The sequence below is a fragment of the Carassius gibelio genome, chromosome B1 (genome assembly GCF_023724105.1).
Source record: "Carassius gibelio isolate Cgi1373 ecotype wild population from Czech Republic chromosome B1, carGib1.2-hapl.c, whole genome shotgun sequence".
Lineage (NCBI taxonomy): Eukaryota > Metazoa > Chordata > Actinopteri > Cypriniformes > Cyprinidae > Carassius > Carassius gibelio.
Genome location: NC_068396.1, coordinates 24,782,052 through 24,808,759, shown reverse-complemented (window position 1 = coordinate 24,808,759; position 26,708 = coordinate 24,782,052). Strand labels below are relative to the sequence as shown.

Sequence of the window (26,708 nt, the reverse complement as noted above, 5' to 3'; positions counted from 1 at the left end):
AATACACTAGATCATTCTCCATAAACAGATCCATATGCATCAGGAAACAAAACACCTCTTACAACACAACACCTCTTGAATTCCTTCACACAAATGTAGGTCAACATGTGCAGCAGACAATAACATGTCCAAGTGTGTCCAGACGAGGCAGATTGTGTGATATAAACCATCTGCCTCATAAACTGGGATTTGAGAGTTAAAGGTGTAGCAATTTTTGGAAGATTTATGCTGATGTTTTATACTCTGGAAATTTATGAAAGAAAAAACTCTGGACTATTGATTAATAGGTTTTGTGTCAGAAAAAATCAACTGTAAAGAAATATGGTGACACCAAAAAAGGTTGAAGATGGAACTTTTCAGCCTCAAGGCTTTGCTTTCCACATTTACAGAACAATAAAAAATAAAGGATCCCAGGGAAACACGTAGGTCTCTTCCTTGTTGTCTTACAGTAATTTACTGTGTTTGTGCACTGGTATACTGTATACTAGTCCACAGTATAATACCTTAGTTTTAGTCAAAAATACAGTAATATAAGAAGTACTGTGAGTGTCACAATAATCAGAAATGTCTTGTAGAAAATCACAGTAATTACCAATGTATTGTAGAAAACACAATAAGCGATTATGTACTTTAAAACTACAGTAACCAACAATGTGCTATAAAAAAATAAAATAAAAAATCATAGAAACGTATCATATAACCAATTAAAACCTGCTTAGTTTTCACCAGAGCAGGTGCGACTACTTGTAACTTGAATGTGTTTGGCTTCAGGTGTCTTTTGCTTCCAGTTATTTTACCTGTACAAACACAGCCCATTATACTTCTTCATACAAACTTTTAATTATAATCATATTATTTTAACTTAAGTATCATAGTCATAAATTAACCCCCAAGAACACAAATTCACTGTACTGCCATACACCATAAAAAAGCTGCAACTGCTTTAATGTTTAGGTGCCAAAATGCAGCAAAGATGGTTTTCTGATTATAAAACCTGGACAGATGGCGCGCCAGACAAACCACCTATGACATAAATATTTTCAAACCACTGTGGGCAGAAGCAAGAGGCCGTTGTCATTCAGTTGAGACTATTTAGTAGTTTTATGAATATATTCTAAAAAGGTTAGAATATGTTTTAAAGGCAAATGATGGCTATGCACCTTAATACAAAAATATATTTTCCGGGTACTGTATTATTTTGTCCAACCCCTGTATGTGAAATGTTTTGCATGTTTTGTTTCCATATGTAATAATAATCATGCTATATGGCTAGTATTGTAGCCTATATCTTGTATATTCTCACTGATATATTGAATCAATCATTTAATATATCAAAAAAGACATTACAGATCATAGGCACCAGCCTACAAAGACACAAAAAAGCTGAAAACACCCCACCCAGATGCGAACATTAGTATTGCAAATGACACGGTAATGACGAAGATTTAAATAAAAACCTGCATGGTTGTAAATAAAAGACAGATGCGTATAATAATTTGTACGGTAATGAACCAGCTCTACACAAAACACAACATAATTAACTATTATTTCATAATACTCCAGGATTTTCACAGAATTTTCAGTGGAAGGTATGTGGCGCTGGTTAGATACCACTTTATAAAGTCATAATTAAAGAAACAGAAAATACTGTCTGGGTACATTTTTCATAATGTTTTAAAAAAAAATTCAAAAACAAAGTTTTCTGTTATGGTTAGGGGTAGGAAATTTAATGACAGTTAAAACTTCTGTGCAATGATTGCCTCGTCCAAAGTTCCTGAAATGTTGATAGTAATAAAAGTAAATTAAACAATGAATAAGTTTAAATCTCATGTTTAATGAATTTATCAAATACTAAGTTAAAAGTCAAAAGAATAAGTGATTAAATCAAATATTTATGAAAATACACTAACAGGCTGGATAAACATAGGCCTACATCTCACAAACTCACATGACAAAACAAACTGCATTAAGTACAAAAACAAGATTTGCAAGATGAAATTATATTTTAAAGGTGAAAAAGGTCTAGTCTTTAAATAACAATAACGCCAATCTATACCCTGTGTAGTACATTTGATTGTAATGATTACATTTGAAAGATAGAAGTGTAAAAGTTTTATCTCAAATTTTTAAATCATAGGATGCTCAGAATAAAACTGTGATTCTGGTCAGAAACTTGTTACACAATGTGCAAAACAAACACCTCATCACGAGAAGCCTGTATTTGTTCATTTCTAACCTACTGGGTACATCCAACTTACTGTCACAGAAATATTTATTTTGCTGTTTATTATCCTCACTTTTGTTTACACTGCTTAGTCTTCAGCTCTGTGTTACCTGTCAAGTTAACATAACACGTATCATTGAAGAGAATATTATATATTTGCAAACACAACATTTTTATAGGAATATTGGTCTTCAGATGAAAAAGAATGTGTGGAAAGATGATAAAACTGAACGTTTTCCAGCACATCTCTTTTTTTCCAATGTTGTATTGCACTTCTTGAGGTCTTAAAAAGAAGAGAGAGAAAAAATACTTTTTTTTTTTTTTTTTGGTGTCACAATGAAGCAGACAATCAATGACAGCCAATTAGAAAATGTTATTAAAGGAATAGTTCATCCTAAAATAAAAAAAATCTGTCATTATTTATTCACTCTCAAGTTGTTCCAAACCTGTGTGAGATTCTCTCTTCTATTGAACACAAAATAAAATATTTTTAAGAATGGTTCCAACCTAACAATTGGTGGCAGCGTCTGACTGTTAAAAAAAAAACGAATATTTATATGTAAAATATATATATATATTTTTTTACTTTTTTTATACAGGTTTAGGACAATGTGAGGGTGAGTAAATTATGAAAAACTTTCGTGAACTATCAATTTAACACTTAGCAATCAAATACTCAGTATATAGAGAGTTATGAGTGAATATGAAAATACACAATACCTCTTTTAAATCATTAAGCCATCCTTTAAATCGTTATGTTTTTCTCGTTTCTCTATTAAAATGAAAAGAAACACACATAGTCACAATCTTAATCGCGTAATAATAAAAAAAAATGTTATGCTTAATTTAATACGTTCTTTGTCATGTACATACTTTTTTCTTCTGTGTGATCCGGACCGTTCCTCTTTTCTTTGACGAAGTGACCATCGTGTTCATGGTAAATTGCAGAAATCTTTTCAAGCAGTTGGTTAACTTGAGTCTGATCATTGACATCCTTGTTATTCAGTGCATGAAATCTTTTGCCGTACAATTTTACAAGATGTTCAATCTCTGGATTCTCCTTAATATACTCTTCAATATCTTTGTTTTCTAGATAATCCTTTCCAGAGAACAGGATCATTGTTTGTTTTCTTGATTTGTGAAGACACGCATGTATGCGATCAATTATTTTGAGGTTTTCTGAGGTAACTTGTCCCGCTCTGATTACAATCATAATGACATGTGGCCCTGGAGCAGCATATGACAAAGACTGGGAGACTGAATCATTCACTTCTGTTGCTTCCTTAAAGCCAGGAGAATCAATCAACACTAAGTTAATCCCAGACCTTCTGGTTTTATTAACCCGCGATTGGCTTATTTCAGTTTTGTTATCCTTTCCTAAAATTGTGGTAATGGTTGAGGTCTTTCCTACCCCAGCCATTCCCAAGACAACAACTCTGACTTCTTCACTTGTCTTGTCCATTGGTTCTGTAGTGTCTTTCTTGTGCCTCTTCATATGTGCATCTGAATGTCCTATAGTTTCTTCAGATGTGACTTGATCTTGTTCTGGTTTTACGATAATTTTTTCATCTTGATTTTCACTCTGCGAACTCTCCTTAGAGTTTTCATTCATTCCCTGTGTTTCTTTTAGATCCTTTAACAACTTGTTTAAATTCTTCACAGATGAACGATCTTTGTTGTTCCAGGTGTACACTCGATTTCCACAGCACTGAATGATAATCTTCAGTGCTCCCTCTTCTTCTGTAATAAACTGATCAAAGGATTTTGACTCAAGGTTATCATGGAATGAAAACAGAATTGTAGTATGAGTAAAAAAATCTTCTCCTAGGATTTTACGTAACTGTGGAATCATTTGCATTTCTTTTGCTGTATAGGAACCAATGGGGATGACCATGAGAAAAGCATAATGCCCATTAAGTGATGCAGTGGCTGCCTTTATTTGTGATGCGACCTCATCCTCAGAGATTTTAGTACAGTGCCATCCAGGAGTGTCCACAACTGTGACTTCCATTCCATGAATTCTCGCTGTTTCAGTCTGGTTTGATACTGTGACTGACTGAGTAGATGCATAAGATTTAAAAACCTTTTTACCAAGTATGGTGTTTCCTGAAGCACTTTTACCAGACCCCGTCGTGCCAAGCAGGATAACCTGCAATTTATCCTGGGCTTCCATTCTCAAGGTAGTGTGTCACACTGTCCAGCAAGCAGTATGCCCTAAAGAAAGAATAATACAGATTAATGTCACATTAATTTTGTGGAATAAAAAGTATTTACAACAACAATAACTTTCAACACCAGTGACTTCTAGGAAGTCTTCTGCTTCTTTCCCATGCTCCCCTGCAAATGTCTGTTCTGGGAGTAGGCCTATGTAGGCCTATGTTTGGGGAATACGAAATTCACGAAAAGGGCGATTTGGTTTATGAAGCAGACACTTCAGAATAACGTAATGCTCTGCAAACAAAAAAAAAAAAAATAGAGAGTGCTTTGGTGATGACTAAGAAAATGGTTAAATACTACAATACACATTTCTCACTAGAAATTACATCAAGTTGTACAGCCTATGTTTATGACATTAAATTCCAGTCACTTAACTTTAGGGGGCTTCAGAGTCTCAAAAATGTAAACTAGCCAACATAGGTTGCTTTAATTTCCTGTCAAGGGAACTTCGAACTGCGTCCTCTGAGGGGACACTATGGGGAACACCTCGTGGTGACCTGTGTCTGAAGCATACTTTGAAAAATGCCAACGTGTTGGCCGGCGACAGCCTCTGACGTCATTACCAGCGCCACTATAAATACGTGCCCGTAGGACCAGTCACTTATCTTCTTCGTCTTCATTGACTGTTTTGTTTGAAGCGTGCATCTGAGAAACGACCAAAACGGTAAGAGCGATCTATTATTGTTATCATGGCAATCCACTAGCAAGGCATTTAAACAGTGTGTGCATCCATGTCAGCGTTATTTGACACCTGATGACACACACAGTCTTTGCGTCTCTTGTTTGGGAGAAGAGCATGCGCGCAATGTCCTTGAGGGGGCAATCTGCGTGCACTGCGAACGTTTTTCTGTGAAAAAGCCTGCTCTCGTTTGTCTCTCTTTTCGAGGAAAGAGGGGTGGCCATCTGGTTCCCGCGGCTCAGGTCCCGCCGTTGCCGAGGCATGGAGGAGAATGAGCTTGTGGGTATCACAGGTGGATCTCACTGAGGAGTGTAGAGAGGGACTTTTCCTTTCACACTCTTCGGCGGCAAATGAGAATGAACTTCAGGAGGAAAATGCGTTGTCATTAACCCATTCTGATACTGAAGTTAGTGCTCTGCTGGGTTTTACCCAAAAAGAGCAGGAGATGTTACTGGAGAAGCTGAGGCTGAGCCTTCTCAATCCTCTTGCCCTGCGTATGGGGAGCTGTTAGAGGTTATGAATCACACCACAGCAAAATTAGACTTGCCATAGAAGCATGCCAGAAATGTGACGTCGCGAGGTCGCCTTGATGAGCGTTATTTGTCTGACCATAGCCCTCCAGCCCAGGTGAGCCTTCCATTCTTGCCTGACTTACATGCATAAGTCTAAAAAAAGGAATGGAAGAGGCCGTTTTCCTCTCGCATCCATTGGTTTCAGCATACGAGTTATGCTGATATCGATGGCATGCACGAAAACGGCTATGAGAGGATGCCCCCTGTAGAAGAGATGCTGGCTAGCTATCTCTCTGTGGGGGAAACATCCTCCCTTAAATCTCCCTCTTTGAAATCTAAGCCACTCCAGGATAAACATCCCGCTTAAATGGTAAATCATCCCGCTTAAATGGTAAATCCGCCTCAGCCATGGGTAGGTCTATGGCGGCCATGGTGGTAACGGAGAGACATCTGTGGGTGAAACTGGCAGACATCGGGAAGGAAGAAAGGGGGTTTTTCTCGATGCTCCGGTTTCGCCTTCTGAGCTTTTCGGTACCTCCGTCGAGATGGTGGTCGAAAAGTTCAGGGAGGCAAGGGCGCGCTCAGCTGCCTTTAAATCCTTCATCCCACGAAGGTCCAGGTCCGAGCCCGAACAACAAAAGGGTCCTGGCCCATCTCGATCTGAGGATCGAAGACGGGCGCAGAAGGCTAGTGTCGCGGCTCGCGCTCCTCCCCCGCCTAAGGGCAGGGGCAAGAGGAATCGCAGGTCACGAAGTGGTAAGCAGGGTCTGAGGGATGTGATTCAGACAAGGCAGCATTCTCGTCCGGATCGGAGTGATACCTAGGAGTTATTCACTTCCTTTGGATGTTTTTAATTTCTGTTTTTATTCTCCCCTGCCTAATTCCCCTGTAGCCACCAGCTCTCCGCCTGATCGAGGTTAGGTGGAAAGTTTCTCACATAACAGTCTCCTATTCTGGACCTGTGATGTTTTGGTTAGTCCTATTTTCTTAGTGATCACCTTACTGACGGTCCGGACAAAAAGGGGGCGCCCCGTAAGCGGGACTCCAGTACAGGAGAGTGGTGCTCAGTTCCGGCCTCGTGCTCTGGTATTAGGTGGCCACGATCACAGGCTTTCGGCATGGACCCGCATGGGTTCGCTCCCCTCGCTTGAGAGTTGGAGCTTGCCTCTCCTGTGCGATCCAGCGCCTCTGTGATGCTTAGGAACCTTTCTGTACACACGCTAAGCCTGTGTACTTTCTCAAAACCACATGGTGGTCAGTGTGCACATGAACACTCTGTGCACTTTCTGAAATCCACGTAAAGTGGTAAGTGTGCATGCAAGATTCTGCGCACTTTCTGAAATCCTGTACGGTAGGGGTTACGTGCTCTGCTTCGTTCCCTTTCTTAAGATGATTCGCCCTGGGTTCCTTGGGCTTCATTCTACCAGTGTGTATTTGTTATACACCTCAAGCACCGCCCCTCAACATGAGGGGCTGTGTGGGCAATTCTCGTGGTAGTTTAGCAGCGCTCCCCTTTTCTAAAAGGGTCGCCTATGAGCATGCTGCTCGGAGCTCAGAGTCCTCCTCTCATGGGAGACTGAATTCTCATTTTTTTTCATCAGAGTCCTCCAGTACTACATACTGTTTTGAGACGCACTGTGAGAACAGAAATCCTGCTGAGGCAGGGGCTGAGGCTCGGGGAATGGCAACTTCGCACCAAGGTCTTGAAGCAGAGTTGGAGTGGTTGGCCAGACTTGGGTGGATCGGTTTTGCGGCTCGAGAGAGCATCGCACTATCCCCTCTGGCTTCCTCTGACTCATCCAGCTCCATTGGGGCTGGACGCCATGGCACAGGCGTGGCCGAGGCTTCATCTGTACGTTCCGTCCTCCAATTGCTCTGCTCCCGGGCCATTCCATCTACGAGCTGCTCTATCAGAGTGCCACGAGAGCCCCTCCTTAGAACAGTATTTGTAAATCCATGTTATGGTAAGTGTGCACGTGAAGTCTTTGCACACTTTCTGAAATCCACACTGTGGTAAGTTCGCACACTAGTGCGTTCTTTCTAAAAATCCTATATGGTGAGGGCTTCGCGTGGCTGCTTCGTGCCCTTTCTTGAGTCGGTTAAAGCCCCGTTTTTTCTGGGCGCCACTCCACCCAGGTATCCTCCGATACCTATCTAGAACAGGATGTTACTACTAGAGTACTGTTGGGACAGCTCTTTCGGCAAGTTTTTGTGAAAGCTAGCGGTAGCCCCTGTGTGACAAGCAAGACTTGGTAGTAGAAAAGGGCTAGGTTCTTAGCCGTTTCCCTTAAAGGAATCTTTCGTGATTCCTAGCCTTCAGCTCTACCCTGGGCCGAGGCCCTACAGGTAAGTTGGGTATGTTGCTTAGGCCTTTGGCCATAAGGGATAATGTTATGAACAGCCATCGAACCATCCCATGATAGACCAAACATGGGATTTAAAGGGAAAGCGTTTGTTTTTGGTTTCATACAAACTTTAAGTTCATGTTTGGAAAAATATGTGAGGATACATTTATGTGAAAACAGACAGTTGAAGATTATATTACTTCATGTAATCCAAATGTGGATATAACCTGTGCTTTAATGCAAAGCAGAAAAAAATAACAGAAAATAATTCATGATTGCAGATACAAAGTTAAAATGAAGTTGAAAATAAAGATAATCCAAGTGAATGGAGAACGAGCAACTGTTGTCCTGCGTCACTGATTTCTCTGTAATATTCATAGACAGTAAAAGAAATGGACACAGCGACCCCATTGGAACTCAATTGAGACAAGTGAAGCCCATTTTTAGCATTTTTTAGCACTTCCTTTTCTGACGCGCAGACTCAAAAGAAGCTTGACGAAGTCAGCAACCTGTCTGACAGATGTAAATCTTCTAGTAGCTGTGCGTGCAAACTGCCATCGTTAATCTTGCAGAGACGGCGAGCTTGAGCGGGGAGTTCTTTGTCGTGAGTGAGCAGGAGTAAGTATTCTGATTGATTAATTTTTATAGTATTTTAAAATGTAACGCCAGTACGCCATATTAAGTTAATTGCCTGCGAGCTTCTCCTCCTGTCTGTACGGTAATGCGACAGAGAGCCGAGTGGTTATGACGCAATCGTTAGCCTATTTTTTACAAAAACTGTTTATACGGGGCCATAATGTAACATATAAGGTAATGGAGCCCTTTATACATTGTTGTGTATCTTTAGAAGTAAATAATGGACAAACGGAGTCTTTAAACGCCTCAGATGTAAAGTTATTTGCTGTCAAAGTGACGCCAAAATGAATGGGAGTCAATGGGAATGCTAACGCAAGTGAAGTTCTGCTAAAAGATGGCAGCCCCCACCCGACTTCAACTTCCGGTCGAGTTCCTTGCCCCCTGGTAATATTTCTAATATTTCCAGAGCACTCCTATCAGAGGATTATCTATATATCTGCCAGTGGAGACCTAGCCGGGACCCGCTACACTTCAGACACGGGTCACGACGAGGTGTTCTCCATAGTGTCCCCTCAGAGGACGCAGTGTCTCGTTCCCTCTCAGGGAACCATGGTTACATTCGTAACCTGAGACGGTTTCTCTCATAAACGCTGATTCATTCAGAAACTAAGCAAGAGACTGACAGTTCTAGGGGTGCTCCGATCACGATCGGCCGATCGTTAATGCGCATCTCGTTAGTAAAGCCGGAGCATCTTCTCAGTTAACAACGGCTCTGTGTAGTAACAGCTGCTCTATGTGAAATCACGTACCTGATGGAATTAACTGCTGATTAGAGAACCGGCTTTACTAACGAGATGCGCATTAACGATCCCCTAGACAGTTCCATATATGATTTTACTCTTTAATAGCAAAAAAAAGTTAAAAGAATAGTGTACATAAATTAACAGTATTCATAAAAAGTAACATACAGTAGGCTACCTGAGTGACCATTCTTCAGGTGAAAATCTGAAGTGCGAGCTTGTGAGATATAAACAAGATGAAATTCCTGAGAAATTATGTAAATTCTGAGAAATAAATTCAGAACTGCAAGATATAGGCTTACCTCAAAATCATGAGAAATATAGTTGCAATTGTGAGAAATAAAGTCAAAACTTTACAATTACTTTCTTTTACATTTTACTCAGTTGTGGAAACAGGCTTTGAAACACTTGGAAAATTAAAGTAAACTGGAAAGTTATTTTCAGAATATCTCTACACCTGCAGAGAAAAATCACCCAAACTCTTCTTTCTCTTGTCATTACTTTTTTATACTTGTGCAATATAACACAACATGGCAATTAAATTTTTTTTTATGTAATTGAATGGCATTGAAGTGATACAAATGACAACAAGTCTAGTGTAGGTTTGGATTATGACCTTTAATCATAAGTCCAACCAGTTAACGAGGGTTAAGAACGAAATGTGTACATATCACAGTTTACCACGCTTATTCAGTGAGCCTGATACATTTCTGGCAAAAGGCCAAAACTGTTAAAGGTCACTCATCCAACATATATTTGGCTTACCGATACTCTTATCAACACCTGTTTGAGCCAGTCACCTGACATATAAATGTTGTGTAAATAAAAACTCTCTTTATCTTAACCCTTGATCTTCAGATTAGGAATGTGCGTACAGTTCCATACGTCAGTTAGGAACATTATACGAATATTAAGGAATTATGTTATAACAATGTTATCACTTAACATTTTTAGAATGTTTATAGAGAATGTTATACTATCTTTTGAGATAACATTCTGGGAACAAAAATAAAACTACCCGCTAAAAACGTTAAGAATGTTAGAAAATGATGTTCTAACAATGCTATCACTAAACATTTTAAGAATGTTTGAAGAGAATGTTATTTGATTTTATAGGTGAACGTTCTGGGGACAAAAATAAAACTACCCGCTAAAAACATTGCTTGAACAATGCATGGTAATGCAGAACATTTTAGAGCAAACCATTTCTAGCTGGGACCAGCAACTATTTTAGCAGTAGTGCATGTACTGTAGAGCACTGAGAAATGCATATTTTATTTCTACTAGACAGACAGACATAGATAGATAGACAGACAGACACTGTGCCTAATGTTATATTAGAAATAGTCTATGCAATGTCTAAAATCTTAGGGTTGATAAGTACTAAAATCCATTTTAGTCAACTAGCTGATTTCTTCTTTTAAATAGTGCCATAAACTCTTACCTTCAGAGTACAGATCTCCAAATGAATCACTTCCTCTCATCTCCCTTCCTAAATAGTTCAAGTAAAAACCTATCTTATCTTAAAACACGTGTGCAAAAGAGGTTGGGCTTAGAATATTCTTAAAAACAGAGGCAATAAACAGAACTCTGCATTGATGGCTTCAGCAAACCCCCTGCCATCAGATCTTCTGAAATCCTTGAAGGAGCAACGCAGCCAGCAGAAAATCATCAACAGAACTACAATGAGTAAGTTCTTTATCAGTCCACCGTCTTATGATTACTAACAGCTGGTTTTAATCCTAGTTAATATTAGTTCAAATGATCAAATATGTGTTAACAAATACTTCTTAAAATGTCAACAGGTCAGGACATACGCATAGTTTTGGTCGGCAAAACAGGAGTTGGCAAGAGTGCTACAGGAAATACCATTCTTGGTGAGAGGATATTTTTGTCAGAACCAAGAGGTACATCAATCACTAAAGAGTGTGCATTTGAATCTCGGATGATAAACAGAAAGCAGATCTGTGTCGTGGACACTCCTGGTCTACATGACACAAGTCTGTCCAATGAAGAAGTCTTAGATGAGATTGTGAATTGCATCAGACTTGCAGCTCCAGGTCCTCATGTCTTTCTTCTTGTAATTGCCATTGGGCGCTTCACTAAAGAAGAGAGAAACACCGTCCGATTGATTCACACAGCCTTTGGCCAAGAAGTGCTCAGACACATGATGGTCTTGTTCACCAGGGCAGATGATCTTGAAGACAGGACAATTGAAGATTACATAGCGGAGGCACCAGAACTAAAAAAAGTGATAGATTCATGCAAAGGGAAATACCATATATTCAACAATAGAGAGAAGTCTAACCGTACCCAAGTTGATGAGCTCATTAGGAAGATTGTAGTCATGATAAAACAGAATGATAACAGCTACTACAGCCACCACATGTTTAAAATGGCAAATGAACTCAATAATGCTAGGAGAACGATGAAGGAAAAGGATACAATTATTGCTGACCTTAAAAAGGAAATAATGGCTTTACAAAAAGAAACAGATAAGTCATCTTGCAGCATACTATAGAATGCTTGAGTATTTGATGCCAGCATTTCATACAAATTATATTATAAACGGGGCATTACAAAATTCACAAGAAGATAAACATTAAAATAATGGTAAATTCTAACAATTGTTTAAATGTTTTTATTAATCTTTTTGTTTTTCTTTTTGATTTTTTTAAAGCATATATGTATCCTTTATGTACTATTTTATTTGCCTGACTGAAAATGTACATATAATTTGCTTAATCCCTGTAGGAATTAGGTTGGGCATAGAAGTTTACAGACTCAATTTTTGCCTTTTTTTTAGTTTTTAACACAGTAACCATTATCCTTTTATGTAAGTTTCTAGAATTATTATTATTAGCCTACTACCACCACCACAACATTCATGTGTTTTATTAGAGTGGCTAGAAAAAAATAAAAATAAAGTCAATGTGTTTTAGTTGACTCTTTTGTGAGTCTTTTTACAGCTTTTCATTACACTCCACCCTTACAGTGGACTTTCCTTTAACTGCACCTGCACATACAGTACATGCATATGCACATATACACTGTATACAGAATGCATGTATGTACAACTGATTAATTTTGCACAATCAATACTGAACTTGAACTTGACTTGAACTGTATAATGATATTATTAACTTGTAAGAGCTGCTTTACAGCAGAATTTAAATTTGTTACTATTGTAAAGCTGCTGTGAAACAATCTATATTGTACAGTATGAAGTGTTTTAGAAATAAAGTTGACTTGGCTTGTATTCATACGTGTATTTGTGCATTTGTTTATGCTACATTGTGAAGACCAAATGACCCCACAAGGATAGTAAAGCCTACAATTTTTGACAATGTGGAGACTGGCCTGTGGTCCCTCTCAGGGAAAAAATTATAAAGATTAGTAAATGACTGGTTTTCTGTAAGGGGTAGGTTTAGGGTTAGGGGATAGAAAATATCATATGGTCACTATAAAAGTAATAGAAGTCTATGGAAAGTCCCCAATATTCATAGAAACAAATGTGTGTGGGGCAGGGGGGTTGGGGGACCTAGTAAACACTGCTTCTTGGGGACAAAATATGTACTGCAAGTAAAAAAATATGTACTGTACACACACTCTCTCTCTCTCTCTCTCTCTCTCTCTCTCTCTCTCTCTCTCTCTCTCTCTCTCTCTATATATATATATATATATATATATATATACATACACTCACACGCAATGTAGATTTCTTTCTCAAAACACTGAGTTTTGATTTGTAAGTGAACAAATTATGTAAAAATTTTCTCACACATTATCACTGTGTGTAGGTCATCAGTAAATGAGTGTGGCCTTTGAATGTCTTAAAGGTCCCCTTCTTTCGTGATTTCATGTTTTAAACTTTAGTTAGTGTGTAATGTTGTTAGAGTATAAATAATATCTGTAAAATTCTAAAGCTCAAAGTTTAATGCCAAGTGAGATATTTTATTTAACAGAATTCGCCTACAAAAAAACAACCAGTTTGGACTACATCCCTAGTTCCTGCAGTAATGACGTCACTTAAACAGTTTTTTGACTAACCACCGCCCACATGAATTCACAAAAAGGGGGGAGTGGTCTTGTTGCGCTCCGACGGAGGAGAAAGAGCTGCGTTTGTGTTTGCCATGTCGTTGAAACCAGAGATGGGACCAAGTCACACATGTGCAAGTCTCAAGTAAGTCTCAAGTCTTAACCTTCAAGTCTCAAGTAAGTCTCAAGTCTTAACCTTCAAGTCTCAATTAAGTCTCAAGTCTTAACCTTCAAGTCTCAAGTAAGTCCCAAGTATTTTTTTCTTGGGCAAGTCAAGTCAAGTCAAGTCACAAGCTATGTCAAGTCAAGTCCAAGTCAAGTCACCTTAATATTGTTATTTTACCTGCAGAATCTGATCTTAATAAAGTTAAAAGACAAGATATAAGTAACTGTCAGTAAATTAAAATAATTTGGATTTGCATTGTAAATACTCATGTTCAGTAAAATACATCATGGAATCAAACAAAATGGTAACTTCCTAAAATTATTTATTTTTCACTTCTGCCAACAGTGTTTGAAATGTTTTACATTTCAACATTGAGTCCATAAAACTAAACATCCAACAGACTCCTCTCTGAACACCTCTCTCTCTCTCTCTCTCTCTCTCTCTCTCTCTCTCTCTCTCTCTCTCTCTCTCTCTCTCTCAAACACAGTTTACATACAACATTAAACTGTTACATTTCTCCCCTCTCTCTCTCTCTCTCTCTCTCAGAGTATAGAATATAAATATGACGTATTTTCAGTTGTTTCATACTTTTTTGTTATGTACAGTACAGACCAAAAGTTTGGACACACCTTCTCATTCAAAGAGTTTTATTTTCATGACTATGAAAATTGTAGAGTCACACTGAAGGCATCAAAACTATGAATTAACACGTGGAATTATATATTATATATTATATATATATATATATATATATATATATATATATTATATGGAAATATATATATGGAATTATATACATAACAAAAAAGTGTGAAACAACCGAAAATATGTCATATTCTAGGTTCTTCAAAGAAGGAGTTCCCCGACAGATGCTTAGCACTTGTTGGCCCTTTTGCCTTCAGTCTGTGGTCCAGCTCACCCCTAAACCATCTGGATTGGGTTCAAGTCCGGTGACTGTGGAGGCCAGGTCATCTGGCGCAGCACCCCATCACTCTCCTTCTTGCTCAAATAGCCCTTGATGCCTTCAGTGTGACTCTACAATTTTCATAGTCATGAAAATAAAGAAAACTCTTTGAATGAGAAGGTGTGTCTAAATTTTTGGTCTGTACGTCATATTTATATTCTGTACTGTATATATATATATATATATAGATATAGATATATATATATATATATATATATATATATATATATATATATATATATATATATATATATATATATATGTGAGTGTGTGTTATATATATATATATATATATATATATATGTGTGTGTGTGTGTGCGTGAGTGTGTGTTATATATATATATATATATATATATATATATATATATATATATATATATATATATATATAGTGACATGCGTCCCGAGCGCTCGTCAGCGTCGCCCTGGCAACACAGTGGAGTCACCGGCACTAGCTCGTCACGGGCTGAGCGGCCGCACCTGCAGCTCGTCAAGCGGCGCCTACTTAGGCAGAGGAGGAAAGCAGTTCGGTGAGGAATGTCTCCCGACAAAGACGCTAACCCTTACATCCTCTGTTACAGAGAGCAGCGTGTGACCGTCAGCCCCACCAAGGAGAGCACAGCACGGGATCCACCACTCAGGACACAGAGAGCACGAGGGACTTGGAGCACCACGGAGAGCACCGCCTTCACTCAGAGCACAATTGATTTAATAAATCCACCCTTCGGGGACTTTCTCTGTCCATCGGTTGTCGTGTAGTTCCTCACCCCGCCACAATATGTATATATATATATATATATATGTATGTAATATGCACTTCTCATGATTGGGTAATCGCGGCAGCTACATTTGTTTTTCTGATTAATTGTTTTGCTCTATGAGAAAGACAAGGTAACAAAATATTCGGGGCTTATGCCCCCTTAGCCCAGCCCTAGCGCCGCCCCTGGAGTGCGTTTTTTTTGACGGCCTGCTAGCTGATCATTAGGGGCCATTCACATCACGTCTTTTGTGCGCGCAAGTTCGTTATTTCCAATGTAGGCGCGCGGTATGCGCGCTCATAATGGAAGCAACGCTCACGACGCGCACCGCATCGAGTTAAAAACATCTAAACTTTTCAGAATGCCGCAAGCGCACTGCAGGTCATGTGACAATAACTAACCAATCAGCTTCATCCTTTCTCGTATCAACGTTGAAAGCTCAGCTAAGATGAAGGAACAGCTGTTCACAGCTGTATATGGATTGCCATTTTGAAATGAATTTAGTAGCAGAGCTACTGCGAGCGATTTTTAGTGCTGCAAATCCATTTATCCTTCATTGAGAGAGAGCGTGTCATGGATGCTTAGCAACGACAGACGCCCCAGGAGCACTTCTGTCCGAGCGCTTTGGAAAGAAGGAGAAAGCGGCGCGACTAGCGCTTTCCACGCGTTTTTAGGCGCGAACTATTGAAGTCAAAAGCGATGACCCTCTGAACTTCTCAGGCTGACATGTTGATGTGATGTGATATCTGATTTAAGTGGGCGTGGTGTGTGTAAGGTAGAGAGGACATGACTGATGATAGTGTCCTGATCCAGTCACGATGCTATTCTCAGCCTGCCCTCCAGCTGAGTAATCAACTTTATTTAAAAAAAATAATTTATATATTTTATATTCAAACTGAAAACATGATGTAATTAACACTCAAGTCATTCAAGTCATCGTGTCTCAAGTCAAGTCAAGTCCCGAGTCTTTAACTTCCAAGTCCGAGTCAAGTCTCAAGTCCTAAAAATAGCGACTCGAGTCGACTTGAGTCCAAGTCACAAGTCCCCATGTCTGGTTGAAACGCTGTTATTTTCAACTCGGACTCCAATCAGCTTTGTTTGGGCTTCCCAGGGACGCTGTACTTGGAGATTAATGGTTACAATTGATGTTAAACTCGGTTCCCGAAAATTATAATCCACATGTAAAACTATGTGCAGCACATTTTGCTGAGGACAGCTTCCTCAATCTCAATCAGTTTAATGCCGGATTCACACAAAGAGTGTTCTTGAAAGATGGAGCAGTTCCCTCTTCGTCTGGAGAAGGCGTTGTTTATGGACCACAACCGGTAAGTGTATTTTATTATTTAAGTTGTTGCGTTTAACAGTTTCTGTAACTTATTACACAAAGGGCAATGCTGTTTAGCTTTGTTGACTAGATGTTAGGGCTGTGCAAAAAAACGAATGCGATTTTCATGCGCATCTCGTTAGTAAAAACGCTCCTGTGATTATAAGTACATCTCCAGCACATGCTCCTGCCCACTTGCTTCTCAAAACTACTCCAAAACTAGCCCAATCACGTTACCAGGAGGTCAGCCTGCTCTAAGCTGGTGTCAAATCACAACACAGGAACCGCTGGCCCAATCAGAACTCGTTACGTATTGAAGTCATCAGCCCGTTTTTATGACAGTGAAAACACTGGTATACAGATAGGTGAATTGTGTGAAAAATACTGTTTTTTTACACGCGAAATATGAACACGTTATATTGCACACTGTAAACACAAACGTGAAAAACGGGACCTTTAAGTGTTCCCAAATGAAACAAAAGAGCTGTTAGTTTTAAATGATGCGTGTAGATAACTGTGTTAAGAATTTTGTTAAAAGTTTGCTTTACAATAGCAAACCGGGTTTAAAACATGTAATGTGCTTTTAGTTTTGCAGATAAAGATATACAGTAGGTATATGAGTACTGAGTGGGCTTCAAGTACCACTTTTAGTGTCTAAGCAATTATGAAAGACTGTGTCAGTACTTTCATAGTCAATTATACTGTGAAATATGGCTAAATTATTTTTTGAATATAATACACAGTCTTGAGTGGCTTAATGCATTTATGAATCAGCTACAATATAGTAAAACAGAAAGACATGTTGTAAAAACAACTACAGTTATTTATTTTTGTTTATTTATTTATGTTTATTGATTGATTTTGTCATTTAGGACATTACATGATCGAGAACTGCTACAGAATTTATCTGCCATATTTTAGCGAATCGTGAAAGCCTTCTAAATAGGAAATATTTTACCAACTGAAGCAGAATAAAATTTGGTACAACCTGTGTGACTTTTTTGTTTTAAATCAATGGGCTATATTATATATGGACCATGATATGATATGCATGCATTGAAACATTAACACCAATAAATACATATAGACTGCATGTTTGGTGTCATGTATCGATAATAATACATTGTTACACTTAAGGTGTCCTTGTGGAGGAAATTTATTTTTGATCTATATTATTATTATTAGCTTTATTTTCTTTACTCATCTTTATATTCTTTACTCATACATCATTGTTTCAATGTAATTATCTGATTAAGTACTAAGTAATATTAATTAAGTACAAGTACTTATGGTTAAGGTTAGGATTAGGGTTTGGGTTATAGGGTTACTTTCATGTAATTATGCATAATTAACTGTTATTATAATAGTAAGTACATGTAACGTGCAACAAGGACACCTTAAACTAAAGTGTTATCTAATACATGATACCAAACAAGCTGACTGGAAGTCATTTATCTATTTATAATATGTTCCAGGAACTGAAAGACCAAAAAATCTATTTTCTGCATGGCTGGTGAATCTGGATCAGTCCAAAAGGTGCAAGATAGCAGCATCAAATTGTAAAAACACTTGGCAATACATCTAATATCTGAGAATCATCATCATATGTGCACTCTCAGTGCAAAACGCTGTCACTGGGATGGTACCATTTTTTTACAAATCGTACACCTTTGTACCTTATCTACCCTGAAAGTGTGCGTGTTTTATATGAGGTCACCTGTAATCTGAATAATATACTTTCCTGCGTGACTGCTTTAAATGTAAGGAGTCATATAAGACACAGAGCAAGATATAGATATCAGATACATCATAATAAATCCAATAAAAATGAATGAAACCATTAACCAATAAACCAAATGTATTGTAGCTTACTGGAAATCTTTTACATTTGTTACGGGTATTGCAAAATATATGTTATACTACAGTTCTCAAAACTAATTTGGCTGATAAGAGTGTGATATAGAGTCCAACAGAAGTTCAACAGCCTTTTCACTGTTTGTATCACTCTGCTTGCAGAAGTTATCGTATTTTCTCACAGCGAGTAGGAAAATGGATTCCCCGAATCCACTATAATGAAAAAAACAATACCGTTTTGTGTGTCAAAATGTAGTTTTAAGAGCTTTGTAGGCAAGAAATTACTTTTTTGGAATTCAAATATGTGGTTTGTTAATAAAGATAACATCAATTAGAAAATTTGCTTTAAGCCTTTTTTGAGGAGTGAGCTGCAGGGCGTCAGGGCCTCATAAACCCACCGAGAGCACTTCACCTCAGCCAGATCTTCTGGAATCTGGCTCTGATGTCTCTATAGTGGTTAAACATGAGATATAATTTGTTTGATTGGTGGTTGGGATTTTTTGTGGTTGGTTTGAAGGAGGGGTATATAATATCAAAACTCAAACTATGTCATTTCCATACCTAAAATACATATTTTACAGTCACTGTTGTGCAGATTGATCATAAACAAAGCTAAAAGGCTTCTTACCAGGCCTACTGCTTGGCTGGCAGTGTAGTTGCCACACCACACCTCTAGTTTTTTTTTTTTTATTATTATTATTTTTTTGTAGCAATCCTTCACAAAACATAACATATACCACAGTTTATCATGGGAAGAATGCACAATGTTTCAATGTTACAAGCATTTCAGTCAGATGTAATTTATGCAATATTTCAAACCTTTAACCTAAATCAACCCATAACAACAGTAGCCTAATTCCATGAAAAAAAACAAAAACAACAAGGACTTGGCAACCCTGCATCCAACACAAGCTGCAGGAGTCAGATTTAACTGATCATGGGTCAAGAGTAAGGAGAAATGACTGACAGACCATGCTTAAGGATTTGATGCTCATGCTCAGCAGATTGACATATATAGGCCTCTCTCATTTTAAAATATGTGCTCCCTTTACACAGAGTGAGCGTGATCACCACATCAAAATTTAAAGTGAACTGCGAGAGCTCATTCATAAGAGATTTAAATACTCCACATATTAACAGTGGCACCCTGATGCCTGAAAATTATATACAATATTAGAATGTTTGCAAGAGCAGGCGTCAATGTAATGGTCATAGTGGGATAAAGAATGCAAAATGAACACAATGAATATATATATATATATATATATATATATATATATATATATATATATATATATATATATATATATATATATATTCAGTGTCCTTAAAATTGCTTTTATGGGGTATAAAGTTCATTTAACCGAATTGTTCAAATAAAACATTCTGATAATGTTTATGACCCAGCAGCTGTTACAGAAATCTTCCCAGCACCTGGTAAACAATATTGAAAATAACCCAATAAAATTACCCAACATGATAAAAGAAAATTGTATTTTCAGAGTGTAGTAATTTTAAAACATACAAAAAAGTCAAAATTTCTGTTGAATTATTTTTATTATTATTCATATTAATTAATCCAATTAAGAATAAAAAAATACCACGAGTGTGTGCATGTCACAGTTGACCGTCAACCAAATATTTGACAAAAAGCTTGTTCACTCATTCAACAAATGTCTACCTGATACTCTGGACACCTGTAAGAGCCAATCACATGAGATATAAATGTTGTTTATCTATTATCTTCTAAACTATTATGTTCTTCAGATTAAGAATATGCATGCTGTTCCAAATGTTCACCAACTGTCCTAATCACTGATGAACTTTTGGAACTGCATGTAGGCCTATATATAATTATATGAAGTTCTCTACTCAGCAGTAGTGCCTACATATTGTTATAATGAGATGATTCTGGACACAAGACCTGCAAAACTCAGGAGATTTAAGCAGTGATTGACTGTTGCATACAAGAAATCAGCAAATATGTATGTGATTGGCTATTGCTGACAGTCATGGTATTCAAAATACTATAATAAAAAATATTTTGAATATTGCATAAAATATTAGATTTATAACATGCATTGCGATGTCAAAAAGCCATATTAACTAGATGATTTCTTCTTGTAAGCTCTCCTTTCTGAGCAATACTAGTAAAAGCCTATCCAATCATAAAACTCATGTGCAAAAGAGGTTGGGCTAAGCTAATTATTAAAAACAGAAATCGTATTCATTGCTTTAACAAATCCACTGCCATCTGATCTTCTGAAATCATTGAAGGAGCAACTTAACCAGCAGAATCATTAAAGGCACTACAATGAGTAAGTTGTTTTTATCAATCCACCATTTGTGACTATACTGTGGAATTACAAATTTAAGAATTGGGTTAAGATATGCTGATCCTATGTTCTGACATAGCATCACATGAAATACTAAGGTGAAGTACATTGTATTTAACATTTAAGTTAAATATGATGACAGACAAATGATTCTCTCAACCAAAGTGTGTAGCAAGAGGTTCCTGCTCTCTAGTTGTAAATCTAATGAGACCATAACCTTTTGTTTGTAATGGCTCTTGGTGCCATGCTAGCGTGTTGTTAGCATGTTTCTAGCATTACTACCATGCAACTAGCATGTTGCTAGCATGATTTTACCATGATTAACATGTTGCTAGCATTTTTCTATCATGATTAACATGCGATTAGCATGTTGCTAGCATGACTTTAGCATGTTTCTAGTATGATTAGCATGTTGCTAACATGTTTCTAGCATGATTAACATGCGATTAACATGTTTCTAGCATGATTTTAGCATGATTAGCATGTTGTTAGCATTGTTTCTAACATGAATAGCATGCGACTAGCATGTTGCTTTCATGAGTTTAGTATGATTAGCATGCTGCTAACATGTTTCTAGCATGATTAGCATTCGACTAGCATGTTGCTAGCATGTTTCTAGCATGATTAGCATGTTGCTAGCATGTTTCTAGCATGTTTCTAGCATGACAAGCCTGTGACTAGCATGTTGCTAGCATGATTTTAGCATGATTAACATGTTGTTAGGATAGATAGATAGATAGATAGATAGATAGATAGATAGATAGATAGATAGATAGATAGAAACAGTCAGATAGATAGATAGAGAGAAATAGTCATATAGATAGATAGATAGATAGATAGATAGATAGATAGATTAGATGAGTTTGAATTAGTTTAAATTGATTAGCATCGAAGCTTGATTGAGTCTAATGGGATTTGGAGCTTGGGTCATCGGAACATCCTGTCAATGAAAGTCTATGGGATTTTTATGATTTTTAATATTCATTTTTATGAAAATCATAAGTCCAATCAGTTAGAAAAGATATAGCACACCCGGCGGGTATAGGCTGAAGAGCTGGGCTGAGTTTGGAGTCTGTAGAGTTAAAGCTCTAGGAGGAGTTAGAGTTGATAATTTAGTCTCAGAAGAATAATAATAAGTTTAAATAGGATATCAGTAAGTTGTCTTTCTCAAGCCAACTTAATCCTGCTAGAAACATGCTAGCATTATGCTAATCATGCTAGCAACATGCTAGTTGCATGCTAATCATGCTAGAAACATGCTAGCATCACGCTAATCATGCTAGCAAAATGCTAGTCGCATGCTAATAATACTAGAAACATGCTAGCAACATGCTAGTCGCATGCTAGTCATGCTAGAAACATGATAATCAATGCTAACAACATGCTAGCGACATGCTAGTAATTTGCTAATCATGCTAGCTACATGGCCAGTCACTTGCTAATCATGCTAGCGAAATGTTAGCAACATGCTAATAATGCTAGAAACATGCTAATCATGATAGAAACATGCTAATCATGCTAGCAACATGTTAGTCGCATGCTAATCATGCTAGAAACATGCTAGAAACATGATAGCCACATGCTAATCATGGTAAAATCATGCTAGCAACATGCTAGTCAGATGCTAGTCATAGTAGAAACATGTTAGCAACATGTTAATCATGCTAGAAACATGATAGCATCATGTTAATCATGCTAGCAACATGCTAGTTGCATGCTAATCATGCTAGAAACATGCTAGCAACATGCTAATCATGCTAAAATCATGCTAGCAACATGCTAGTCGCATGCTAGTCATGATAGAAATATAACCATGCTAACAAAATGCTAGCGACATGCTAGTAACTTGCTAATAATGCTAGCGACATGGCTAGTCACTTGCTAATTATGCTAGCGACATGCTAGCAACATGCTAATGTTAAAAACATGCTAGTCACATGCTAATCATGCTAGAAACATGCTAATCATGTTAGCAACATGTTAGTCACATGCTAATCATGCTAGAAACATGCTAGAGACATGCTAGTAACTTTCTAATTATGCTAGCGACATGGCTAGTCACTTGCTAATTATGCTAGCGACATGCTAGATACCTTGCTAATCATACTAAGTATATGCTAGTCACTTGCTAATCATGCTAGCAACATGCTAGCAACTTTGCTAATCATGTTAATAACATGGTAGTCACTTGCTTGTATTGCTAACAATAGGTTAATCACTGTCTTTTTTAAATTTCTTAAACTTTTAAATCTTTTTAAACTTGTTAAACTTTTCACATTTTCAAACTTTCTAAACTTTTCAAACTTTCTGGTCAGGCTTTCTCAAGCCAACTTAAAGTTTGTCTTGACAAACTTTTTTATCTAGTTCTAATTAATATTGATTTAAATTAGCAAATGTTTAATAACAAATACTTCTTAAAATGTCAACAGGTCAGGACATATGCATAGTTTTGGTCGGCAAAACGGGAGTTGGAAAGAGTGCTTCAGGAAATACCATTCTTGGAGAAAGGATATTTGTGTCAGAAGCAAGAGCTGCATTAGTCACTAAACAGAGTTCATTTGAATCTCGGATGATAAACAGAAAGCAGATTTGTGTTGTGGACACTCCTGGTCTATATGACACAAGTCTGTCCAGTGAAGAAGTCTTGAATGAGATTGCGAATGGCATCAGACTTGCAGCTCCAGGTCCGCATGTCTTTCTTCTTGTAATTGCCATTGGGCGCTTCACTAAAGAAGACAGAAACATCGTTGGATTGATTCAGACAACCTTTGGCCGAGAAGTGCTCAGACACGTGATGGTTTTGTTCACCAGGGCAGATGATCTTGAAGACAGGACAGTTGAAGATTACATCAAGGGAGCACCAGAGCTAAGATTAGTGATAGATTCATGCAAAGGGAAATACCATATATTCAACAATAGAGAGAAGTCTGACCGTACCCAAGTTGATGAGCTCATGAGGAAGATTGAAGCCATGATAAAGCAGAATCATAACAGCTACTACAACCACCACATGTTTACAAAGTCAGATGAACTCAACAGAGCTAGGAGATCCAAAAAGGAAAAGGATGCTGACCTGAAGTCAGAAGTCAAAAGTCAGAAGTCAGAAAAAGCTTTAGCGCAGAAGAAACGGACAAAAAGAAATAAAATAGCAGCATTTCGTGAAGGAATGAATAAGTCATCTTGCAGCATACTATAGTATACATGAGTATATGATGCCAGCATCTCATAAAATGTATAAACGGGGCATTACAAAATACACAAATCAGAAGAGTAACATTATATTGTGTTAAATCCCAACAATTCATGTTTTTATTAATCTTTTTGATTTAAAAAAATATGTATGTACACTTTTATTCGTTTAATTATCTGCTTGAAGATACAGATACAGTATGTACAGATAATCTGCTTTATCCACTTCGAATTTGGTTGTGGTTAGAAGTTTACAGACTGTATTATTCCTGTATTGTTCAACATATCAGCTACAGACATTTTATGTTTGTTTTTCAAAATTTTTTCTTCCATTTTTTTAATCTCCAGTTAATTTTAACCTTTTATTTTATAAGATTACTAGATTTCTATTATTATTATTATTATTGTCATTATCATTATTATTACTACTACTACTACTACATTCATGTGTTTTATTAAAGTGGCTGAAAAAAGAATTTTTTTACAGTTGACTCTTTTGTTAATATTTTTGCATATAGTTATAGTCTTTCCTGTAACTGCATCTATACATTTGCTGTCCCCCCCCCCCCATAAAATAAAAAAAATAAAAACACATTAAACTCTTGTTTAAATTCTAGTCTGAAGATCAGACTACTGAAGAGATTAACTTTTTAAAGAAAACCAAACAAATGAAATGTTGATAAATTGTACTCAATTAGAATTATTTGAAACAAAACAATCATTAAATCTTGATGCAATTTCTTTAGAGCAATCAGTAAACATTTTGAACCTTGAACCTGGGGACATAATACTACTGTAATCAGAAGTTTACAGTAAGCATGCAATAAATCTGTATGCAAAACACCACATTTATTAATGTGAAATTTTAAATTTATTAAACACATAGTATAAATCAATAAATTCAATACCACTTACTGCTACTAATAATCTTGTTTGTACCTTTTACAACAACCACCATAATAATTCAGGTGGTAAAAGATAAAACCATGTGAAAAGATTAAAAGTTCATCACAAGTAGCTTTTCCACAATTTAAAGTATACAGATGGCACACAGTCATTCATGCAAACACAAAACACCATCATTGTAACTCACAACACTTAAATGCAATAAAAATTAATTAAACAACAGAAGATGAAACATACCTAAATGATTTTGTGTATATAATGTCTTGAGTGGATTAATCCTTTTAACTGTTTTCAACTGCAATATAATAAAAGCTTAAGATCAATTGTACAAGATGACAGTGGTCTATATGGGACATTTTGGCTTGATGTAAGATAATATATTATTTGAAAAATAATTGCATATTTGTAATGTTATCAGAATGGACAGAATACCCATAATAAAATGCATAACAAGAAAGCCTGAAGTGTGGATGCTGGGGCCTGTACCATGAAGCTGGATTAGGTGGCTAGCCAGCTATGTTTCAGCTTAGTTTCCACCAACCCTGGATTTTAGGTACTATGAAAGTAGCTCAGCTTTAATCGGTGTTCGTTGCCATGGTATCTTACGCTGCACGGCTAACCTGCTCCGGGGCAGGTTATGTTCTGGATTCAAGATCTCAGAATGAAGGTGAACCAATCAGAAGTAACTCCAGTTTATCTTGCTCCAAATTAAAGGTCACTTATGCTTAAAAAATTAATATTTAGTAATTTTTATTATTTAGTAAATAATAATTAATATTATTATTTATCTCTTACACACAAGCAATTTTAGTTTAACAGTTATTATAAATTATTTTAAATAAATATTAATGTATACAGATCATGTAATGTAAATAAGCTGTAGTATCAAAAGATTGCACTATTTTAAAAATTACAAATCTGACCTTACATGTTCAAGTCTCTATCACTATATATTTTCAAATGTATAAACTAAGTTAACAAGTTCCACTTGTGACTACACTGATGCAGCAAGATCATTTATTTTATTAGTCCTCCTTCATTTTTCTTGTGACATTTAAATGTGTCATATTCTTCAATCTCTTAACCTTTAGCAAAACCTTTAACCTTTAGTTTTGAATCTCGCTGGGTCTCTCACGAGAAGTAAATCAAACTTGCTTTGTGTTGCAAAGGTTTTCAAAGCCTGAAATGACAAAGAAAGTTGATGAACAGCATCATGGTACTAACAAAGCCGGATTGGAGAGTTTTGGTTTTGTCAACTCAAAACTAATCCTGTAACTCTGAATTTGTTCAGCTACCATCATGGTACAGGACCCTGATGTTGCTTAAATAATTACAGGATTAACTTTTTTGTTTGTTTATTGATTGCTTGATTGACCTATTATGTCACTTATGACATTAAGTAGTCCAGAACAGCTACAAAATGTATCTACCATATTTTAGTGAGTTGTGAAAACCTTCTAAATAGGACAGATTTTACCATCTGAAGCATTATATGCAACAATAATCACATTTCAAGTTGTTTTGAAAATGTTAAAGGGCTGTATGGACCATGTTATGATATACATGCAATAAAAAGTAAATTAAACATTAATAACAAATAAAAAATATTTATTATTAATACATGATAGCAAACATTCTGGTGAATCTGGATCAGCACTGTGCAAAAGGTGTGAGTTTTTATTAAAATGTAGAGACACAAACAGAAAGTACAGTAAAAAGAACAAAGTAGATCTGGGTATCATCTTCTTATGTGCACTCTCAGAAAAAAAAGGTACAATAGCTACGTAGGTACAAAAAAGCATAATCAGTATCCAAAGTAC

At 36.8% G+C, this 26,708-nt stretch overlaps 2 protein-coding genes across 4 annotated transcripts; one reads left to right on the top strand and one right to left on the bottom strand.

Moving 5' to 3' along the window:
• Positions 1-1,814: 1,814 nt before the first annotated feature.
• LOC127948753 (GTPase IMAP family member 7) lies at positions 1,815-10,946 on the bottom strand. Of its 2 annotated transcripts, XM_052545430.1 has the most exons (5): positions 10,798-10,946; positions 3,098-4,438; positions 2,945-2,996; positions 2,653-2,689; positions 1,815-2,507 (listed from the first exon to the last, which is right to left on the bottom strand). In XM_052545430.1, exons 2-3 carry the CDS (start codon positions 4,395-4,397, stop codon positions 2,950-2,952), a joined length of 1,347 nt encoding a protein of 448 aa, XP_052401390.1. In that variant the 5' UTR covers positions 4,398-4,438; positions 10,798-10,946; the 3' UTR covers positions 1,815-2,507; positions 2,653-2,689; positions 2,945-2,949. The 2 variants fall into 2 exon arrangements, with proteins under 2 accessions (XP_052401390.1, XP_052401388.1); XM_052545428.1 differs by lacking the exon at positions 2,653-2,689.
• Positions 10,912-25,625, top strand: LOC127948754 (GTPase IMAP family member 7-like). Of its 2 annotated transcripts, XM_052545431.1 has the most exons (3): positions 10,912-11,042; positions 11,159-11,413; positions 23,478-25,625. In XM_052545431.1, the coding sequence occupies exons 1-3, from the start codon at positions 10,952-10,954 to the stop codon at positions 23,987-23,989; spliced, it is 858 nt and encodes a 285-aa protein (XP_052401391.1). In that variant the 5' UTR covers positions 10,912-10,951; the 3' UTR covers positions 23,990-25,625. The 2 variants fall into 2 exon arrangements, with proteins under 2 accessions (XP_052401391.1, XP_052401392.1); XM_052545432.1 differs by lacking the exons at positions 10,912-11,042; positions 11,159-11,413 and adding an exon at positions 20,655-20,775 and having other exon boundaries at positions 23,223-25,625.
• Positions 25,626-26,708: the final 1,083 nt, after the last annotated feature.

What these genes read in the sequence shown, in the direction of transcription:
- LOC127948753 (XM_052545430.1), bottom strand. Translation starts at nt 4,397, where the DNA reads ATGGAAGCCCAGGATAAATTGCAGGTTATCCTGCTTGGCACGACGGGG. An exon ending in GGATCACACAGAAGAAAAAA is followed by an intron (nt 2,997 to 3,097) that starts GTATGTACATGA and finishes TCATTTTAATAG; the next exon opens with AGAAACGAGAAAAACATAAC.
- LOC127948754 (XM_052545431.1), top strand. Translation starts at nt 10,952, where the DNA reads ATGGCTTCAGCAAACCCCCTGCCATCAGATCTTCTGAAATCCTTGAAG. An exon ending in CATCAACAGAACTACAATGA is followed by an intron (nt 11,043 to 11,158) that starts GTAAGTTCTTTA and finishes AAATGTCAACAG; the next exon opens with GTCAGGACATACGCATAGTT. An exon ending in CATCAGACTTGCAGCTCCAG is followed by an intron (nt 11,414 to 23,477) that starts GTCCTCATGTCT and finishes TTGCAGCTCCAG; the next exon opens with GTCCGCATGTCTTTCTTCTT.